The 8,558-nt window shown below is 37.7% G+C and overlaps 1 protein-coding gene across 7 annotated transcripts in view; it reads right to left on the bottom strand.

Moving 5' to 3' along the window:
* APC (APC regulator of WNT signaling pathway) overlaps window positions 1-8,558 on the bottom strand; it is a 95,923-nt gene that overhangs the window by 12,848 nt on the left and 74,517 nt on the right. For all 7 annotated transcript variants that reach the window (XM_042020608.1, XM_042020607.1, XM_042020612.1 and 4 more), the window contains 6 exons: window positions 6,223-6,601; window positions 5,001-5,096; window positions 4,285-4,424; window positions 3,203-3,280; window positions 1,123-1,239; window positions 275-489 (listed from right to left, as the gene is read on the bottom strand). In XM_042020608.1, coding sequence (XP_041876542.1) covers window positions 275-489; window positions 1,123-1,239; window positions 3,203-3,280; window positions 4,285-4,424; window positions 5,001-5,096; window positions 6,223-6,601 — 1,025 coding nt within the window. The remainder of the gene's footprint in view (window positions 1-274; window positions 490-1,122; window positions 1,240-3,202; window positions 3,281-4,284; window positions 4,425-5,000; window positions 5,097-6,222; window positions 6,602-8,558) is intronic.

Raw genomic sequence — 8,558 nt, 5'->3', positions numbered from 1 at the left:
CTCGTATTTCCACTAGCTTTCATCTGAATGCTAACCAAATCCTATTACAAATACAAATAGTTAGCTTTTAGTACAGTTCATCATTAACAAGCAGCAGCTGTTAATCTGTTTGCATATTCCTGTTATGTAAGTGAAATACCCAGCTTATCAAATGTACTACAAATTAACTGTTTTTAATTACGAAATACATGCATTTATATTAAGGCTTGATCAAAGAAAACTGTCTATTAAATATACATATGGAACTGCTAAAAATTGTCAGAAATGTACCTACCTGTGGTCCTCATTAGTAGCAATTAGGCTAGAAACATTTCTCAGTATTCCTCCTCCACTTTCTATGATGGCTAAAGTGTTTGTTTGGCTCCGGTATGTCAGCGTGCCGACCAGAAATGCAAGAGCACCATCAACAGCACATATGTCAGCTTTGTTCCCAGTGCAGTGTGCTGACAAATTCCATAAGGCACTCAGAACGCTTTTCAGGGTGGATTCCTAGGAAAACAGCAACAGGAGAAGTTTTCAGCTATTGACCTGACGCTCTCAGAAACACATTAAGTTCGCTTCAGAGCTGTGTACATTCCAATTCTGCGCTCTGGGGTAGTAAGCTGGGTGCAGGGAGCAGTGCACACATATTTTGTTCACTTTGCTCCTTCCTTCAGCTATGGATTTGGTACTGCCTGCCCCAGAGGTTTCAGAAACACGTGCCACAATACTTGTTTGCTGCCACAATGATAGAAAGGGCTTGAAGACCAGTTGGCAGGAGACTCTGGAATGGAATATACTTCCATCTACACAACAAAGTGGTATCTCTAACTAACTGAAAAGAACTTTATTAAATGACAAAATTATAAGAAAGACTATTTCAACAGCACAGCTCATGAAACTGAAAACCAAAAGTGGTCAACCCTCATAAATAAAATTAGACCACTACTAGCTTTGGAGGTGTCATTGCTCCACTGTGGTCTGCTGCTATGTTAAATCAAACTCTTCTTCAAAGCAAGTTACCTGAACACCATCAACTGTTTTACTAATTGCTGCTATCAGAAATGGTCAAACAATATTAGTGCTTTGTGTAAAATAAATGCAATCTCTCAAAAATTCAATTTCATCACTTATAGACGATACCTTCTTAACTTCTAATGCACATTCCATCAATGCTTTCACACTTCCAACTTCTCTTAGAGTCTTTTTACTGTTTACATCTGCTCGCCAGGACAAGTTCCTCAACACACTTGCAATGACCTGCAAAATGTGAAAGAAAAATAACACGTTTCAAGATAAGATACTTCTTTAGCAGGTTATCAGACTTTCCTCCTGGACTTATCAAATGCTATGAATAATTAACAGTGGTCATGTTCAGTTACTGAACTAAAATTTGCTAACACCTGCTTTTTGTTGTGTTAGACTGCTCTAACGTTTCAGCATCAAGTTGATCAAAGGTACTGGCTTTTGTGTGCTGGTACCTAAACCAGAGACCTGAAATCAGGTTCCCTGCTTCCCATAGCAGTAGAAAATTCGGTCAAAAAATACAGATTTTTCTCTACTCTCATGTCTGTTCTAGAGTTATGTCATCTCAGGGGAGAGATTAATATAATATTTTTCTCAGCTTCCCCACTTAGAAAATAGAACAATAATACTTGTCTGTCTGTCAGACGGTATGATTATTTTGGTATTTATAAAGCTCTTTAAAGTATTTTAAAAATACACTGTGCCTTTTATAAGCAGAATAGTTATGTCCAGAAGATGTCCTTGTACTTGGCAGCATTTAGACTGAGGTAGGTTGTCACTGTAGTGGGCAGTCATTACACATTAAACTCCATCCACTCACAAGCTGCTGTAAGCATGCATATCCCTCATGAAATGAATTTTAATAGAAAACTTTTAGCTGTGGATGTTCTCATGGTCACAGAAGTGCATAAACTTTTCACGTTACGTAGTGAATGCTCCCTTGCTCACAGCCACAGTGGAGCATGGAGATCCAGCGGTAGATGGAAGAGCCCAGGAACACCACAAGAGCCACCAGCCTGTCAGAGCCCACCTCAACACAGCCAGAGGAGCACAGGAGCCCAAAGGCAGGTGGGAACTGTGCCCTGTCCACACTCTTCCCAGGACTCTCCCAGTGGACCCACTGCCCCGTGGCCCAGGTGTGACATTCAGGGGAGTCAAACGGAGCAGCTCTCTGCCCCTTTTGGACTGAGGCAGCTCAATCCACAACTCCTGGCCTGGAGATGTGGGACACTTTATGAGATCCAGGGGAAGAGCATTCTGGAATTGTAGAACACTTACTGCAGGATGGCAGGACCCAAAAGTTTCAAAGGCAGGAAAACAGATGGATCAAGGTCATCTTTCAGCACAGGGGACAGAAAGGCACAGCAACATCTGAACAGCTGACAGGCTTTTTCAATTGTGTGGATATGCCTTTTGAGTACAGACAGTCCCATATTCTTACTAAATCCGATTTATAACTTGTCCTGAGTGAAGGACTTCCTGCTGTGTGTCTGTGTGTGGTGTCTAGGTGCCAGTAGCTGGAGGCACCCCAGGGGTCAGAGGGCCCATGGGGCTGTGATTCCCTTTTCAAGAATACTCAATACCTGTCCTAATACCACATCACAGAGCTTATCCAATAACCTCTATTGTAATTCTAATATTTTCCTCAATTGTAACTAGCAAGCTCTTCCTGTAAAGGAGAGAATATTTTGTAACCAGCATTTTAAGAGATAAGGGCAATTTTATTTAAAATTGTTCTTTTATCTCGTGATTCACTCAGACTGCAAAGGAAAACAGTGGCTTCCTTTCAAAGAGCTGTTCCACTTTGTATACAATAAGCATTAATTAAAGTTGACTATAATTTAATATTTAATAATTTTACACAAGTTCCAACAGTTCTGCTCTTGCAGTTCCGAGGATTACCCTAAGCACTTCCTAAAGACTTTATTTTCAGGCTGTTGCCCTTACACAGCAGGACCCATTAGAACAGACACTAATAGATCAGGGTCATTAAAATAAGATTAACAGCCCATGCATTATGATTAAAAAAAAAAAAAAACAAACCACAAAAAATTCCCAGAACATGACCCCAAAGATAAGAATATTTTACAAGAAGAATGTACTTCCTAATTAATGAAATGAGTACAAGAAAAATTTCACATCACAGTTAAGGCAGACAAGACAACAAAAGAAGCATTTAATGTCAAAAGAGCATTACCTGCTGTAAGTCTTCACTTTCAGATTTCAGCTGGGCTACAAGAGCTCTCATGCAGCCCTTCATGGAACATAATGTAGCCTGGTAGGAATCAAGAGAATAAAGAAAGTGAGCAGTACTAAACAGCAGGTTAGATGGCCGCTTCTGCACAATGTTTTGATGTTTTAAGCAAATAATATCTGAAGTTCAATAAAAACTTAATAAATATATTGTCTACAATAAACACTTGGTTTAAAACTACTAAAAAGTTCAGCATAGCTATCAGTTTCAATACGTAAGTGGTAAAATTGTGCTAAATTTTTGTATTTTTTACAGCAGTTCTGGAACATTACTACTTTAGAAGCCTTCTTTGCTTTGCACCATATAAAAACCCCTGTGAGCTAGCAGTGTGTTGTTACCTACTGCCTAGAACAAAACCCAAGTTCTCTGAAGCCTGTTATTTCCATCTGCTCCTGGAAAGTCTTCCCTCTGGAGCAGAAAGGTCTTTTCAGTATGGAGTTATTTTAAGATCCATAGGCTGGCTAACTTTGGGGCAAAAATCTATTGGAAGTTTCTAGCCTTTGAAAGAAATGTCCTTGTCAGAAGTAAGGGGAACCAATTTCCTCTTATAATGACTGAAGTAGTGCCCAGTTTGATCCCGATATGCTCCAAATATTTAAAAGCAAGCTCTAGCCTGAAGAGGTTTGAAAAATTTCATTAGACAGTAATTGTTAAATAACTGACAACTTCAGAAAATTTGACCCAATTCCAAATTTTAGTTGAACATTCTCAGAAACAATCAGTTGCTATATAATCACTAGCATGCCATACGAACATAGTTCTCATTAAAAAACCAGGCCAATAGATAAAATCCTTGCTTTCAGTGACAAAAATGATTTGAGAGCCAGTATCATACTTGTATGATGCAAAATTCAGTTTGTGGTGCTCTCTGTCAGCAACAGGATGGAATGAGAGAGGTATTTGGAACTCCTGCCTTGAGTTCAAACTCAAAATCCTATCCTGGAGATTTTTATCACCTGTGTTGAGAGCTGTAATTCCAACAGATATGAACTGAAATTACTGCAGGTTTACAGTTCTGCTCTCACCTTGTTTGCCACATCTCCGAAAGTCAGGTTTGTCAGAGCCATGCCAGCATACCTCCTTAGGGTAACACTATAGTGATCACTTGTGAGTCCATACATTTCACAATCCACTTGCAGCAGTTCAGCAATGGCCTGCAAACCTCCTTTAAAAAAAATCCAAGTAAGAAAAAAAAGAATATCTGTACTCTAATATTTTATGGACAGGACATATACCAAGGAACAAACTCCATTTTTACATACAGAACAAACCTCAAATATCTGAAAACCACAATGCTCAGAAAGGCATATAAATTGTTAAACTGCATGTGTGGAATTTACTGAGCATGGACGAAAAATTCAGGCTGTCAAACAGGAACCAATGCAGGATGAAAAAGCCCCACTAAAACACCAACCAAAACCTCTTATCCCAGGAAGTAGTCTCCATTTTAAGTCCAATACTTGTAAAATTGCAAATATTTCCATAATACTACTACCCTTGCAAAATTCACAATTCATGCCAGAAAAAACAGTAACTGACATAATAATTTATCCACTGGGAAATGGTGTGGTTAATTTCAACTGCTTTTATTGCTTAGGGGACAACAACTGGCACAAATGAACTGTTGTTAATAGTTTAAACTATTATTAAAAAAAGGCATATATGCAGTGACATGCACAAGGAGTGCCATGGTTTCTAGCAAGCTTCTCAGAGGAAGTCAGTGAAATACATCTGATCTTACCAAGCTCATTCATTGCATGTCTGTGTTCTTCATCAAATGAAAGTTTCATCAAAACACACACTGCAGGACAAATCTGATGATCCACTGGAGCAGGCACTGATCCAGAAACAGGTAACAATTAGTACCTCCCAGGTGATTTTGTCTAGATCATAAGTTTTCCAGAGCAAATCTAATCTTAAAAATAAATCAGCTGCAGTTTTGGTCAGGTTTGTATCTTCCTAGTTATCCATGAACATACAATTAGTTTACTATTACTAAAAAAAGTGTCTACTATAAATACATTTGATGCTTAAAAACAAATCAGGGGCAATCCTGAATGCATGTGTTGAGTAAGAAATATGACTTAGAGTACAAAAATATTACCATATTACTCTTAGACATTAATAATCTTTGTGAAACAATATGGTCCAATATTCTGGTGGGATTAAATAATAAGCTGTTTCTTTGGGTGCTATATCCCTATGAATGGTTAATTAAACCCTTTGTTTCATAACCTAGAAGTTTTTAAATTCATACTTTTGTGAGCTAGGTTCTGGGTTATGCAGAAATGGTACCGATACAGCTTGTGCAGAGCCCAGTCCTGCTGAACTGCACCAGGCAGTCCTGATTTCAGTCACACCATGGACATGGACCAACTGCCATGGACACCTACAGGCTGCACTCATGGGATGCTCTCAATTCAGAGAAGCAGCTAAGCAACCAAGAAGGTTAATCAATTTTTCTAACTGATTTTCCTGAGAAAAATCCTATTAATTTACATTTCTCATATACAACATTATAAATAACGGTTTATTTTCTATTGATAGATTGAGATTATTTAATTTGTGCTCTCTGCCCCTCTCCCAAATTGAATGTGCTATCTCCTGAACATCTGCATGAAAAGCAATTTGGGATTGTTTATCTGTAAAAATGTAAAACAGAATGAGTACACATTCAGTATTATTTTACAAATTACAAATATAAGCCACTAGAAGTACTATCTGGAAAGCACACCAAAGTCTAAGATTTAAATAAAAAGTTTGTAAGTAGGGTATAACATCTGTGACACATACTATTTCTTAACACTAGCTGAACTTAAAGAAGAAACCACACACACACACATGTATGTAGATAAGAAAACTTGCATACATTCCACAAGAAGTCAGATCGAAGTTGTACTTTCTGTAAATTCACTCTTTTTAATATATCCTCGAAACGTTTTTATATGGCTTGCAGAACCTACTTGGGTTTTTGTCTTGGTCCATGCCTTGTTCATGTGCTTCCTGCCATTCCCAACACGTTTCACAGTAAGCACGGATCTGCTCCAAGAGATGGAGCACACGGATTTCCCGTCTGCCTCGCTTATCATCGGGCTGGGAGTGAATGATGTTGTGCAGTGCTGCGCTGGCTCTGGCACGGGCCTCTTTACTACCACGGGAGTTTCCTAACAACACAGAGTCCTTATCGTTGCCATGTAAAAGCTGGATGAGGAGAGGAAGACATCCAGACTGACGCATGGCTATGCAGCTGTCCTGGGAGCTAGACATTGCTAGCAATGTTCTTGACATGTCATCTTTATCATGAGTACCAAGCATTGATAACAATGAATACACCATTTCCACCTGCAGGTCAAATGATTTTAAAAATACAGTTACATTTTAAAAACACACATCAAATTGAAATGAAATTTGAATGGTACATATGAGCAAAGATCCTCCTCATTTCATGGCAAAAAAACTGTGCTATTTAAAAAAAATTAAATACTATTACCCCATCAGCATTCATAATCTTAATAAATTTCACTTAGTGTTTAAATGGCTGTAAGTGGGGGGGTAGCTGTGTGTAACTGTATTAATCTACAAAACCAATAGCAAAGACTTTCAGATTTCCATTGTACAAAAAAATTAAACAAATGTATAATGAAAGTGTTTCACTTTGGGAAACCAAAATACCTTTAAAATTAAATCTGTCTTTAAAAAATTATATTCTGTGTGAATTAATTACACTTTATTTAAAGATGTTCTTCAGTGAAAAACTATGCTATGTTGTATTAAATACAATTATTCTAAGACAAAGGGTAAGAATTATTACAGAAACTTTTAGTCTACATCGTGTTGAAAAAAATCTGACATCCATGTATTTTAAAGTTTTCCTTTAAAATACTTCAAATTAACTGATAATTTTTTGTTATGATGACTGGCTTCTATATGGACCAGATTATTCAGCTCAAATGCAAAACTAAAGAGTTAAATTAATACTTTTTCAAGTTTACAGGCATAAAAACAGTAAAGCAAACAAATGCTTATTTAGTAGATATAAAGTACTGAGTGTTTGTCAAATTAACTCAAGCCACGAATACCCAACATTACACCCATTTAACTTGGAGTAACCAGATTTTTCACTAAAAATCGCAAATTTTGAGTGATTTCCTTGGCTTTTGTGTAATATTGTGGTTAATGCACTATTTGGTTTGTACTCTCACTCTTCAGTAACAGCTTTCAATCAAGAAATGCATTTGATTCTTCTAATCAACTTTTAGTAAAATAACAGGCTGTAGAGGATGATCTTAGATACTATATAAAAACTCCAAACTCCTAAAGCCAAGATAAACAGGAACATTCAAAGTCAAAGCACAATATAAAGAAACTATCAAAGGGAATTATAAAGTAGCAGCGTGTGTGTTTCTCTAGAATATAGTCATTAAGGAAGAAATAAGAATTTGGACCATTAGACAAAATTTCCTACTAATAATTAGATATTTGCACTGGTTACCCTACCAGTGAATGATTTTATTTGGTGTCTTCAGTGACCACTGCAATGTGCCTGAAGATTAATTCACATACTGAGTTTAAAAAAAAATGAACAGCAGCAGGCAAACTAAGCAGCAAGTCTGGACTTCTCTAAACACTACAGGATTGCTGAGGCAATACAAATCTTAGAGTCTGTGAAACTGTATGGTCACATGGCAAAACCCATTGAAATAGAAGCCACTTCTAGGACAGTCTAGCATCCCAGTTTGGAGATCCTGTCTTCCTGGTCTGGGAAACCCCAAATGCAGCATTTAAACAAACTACTTTGATTCTTAAAGGAGAGTGAATTTAATCTGCTTTATGCATATCTCTTTGCATGTATTTCAACTGGCAGCTATAATCCAGTGTCACTTGGATTTGGAAGGTAAAGGTTTTGCCAGAGAATAAACCTGAAGAAGCCACCAAATCAGGCCTCCAAGTTGCAGCTCATGTATTATAGGAAAAACAAAAAAATCTATTTGTCTCTCTTGTTTACACACACTGCTCACAGACTCATCTCTTTCTGCACCTGTAAATGCACTCCTCCATTTAGAATTTCTACCATTTTCCCTTCTCAGGCATTAATATTAATAATTTCCTACCCCACAGCACACTCAGTTCAACCTGTGTCTTTGCCTGTATCCTTCCACACCCACTCCTGTTCCCTGCCTTCAGGGCTTCCCCACTGTTTTTAATTTTGGGGAGTTCTACAGTTTGTGGTGAAAACTGGCAGACAGACAAACAGCTGATGCCACCTCCATTTAGGAGGCGCACACAGTGTGGGACTGAA

Source organism: Corvus kubaryi, unplaced genomic scaffold (genome assembly GCF_017639235.1).
Source record: "Corvus kubaryi isolate FWS band 111438036 unplaced genomic scaffold, C.kubaryi_AGA036_p1.0 37028, whole genome shotgun sequence".
Classification (NCBI taxonomy): domain Eukaryota; kingdom Metazoa; phylum Chordata; class Aves; order Passeriformes; family Corvidae; genus Corvus; species Corvus kubaryi.
This window is presented reverse-complemented; position numbering and strand designations above follow the sequence as displayed.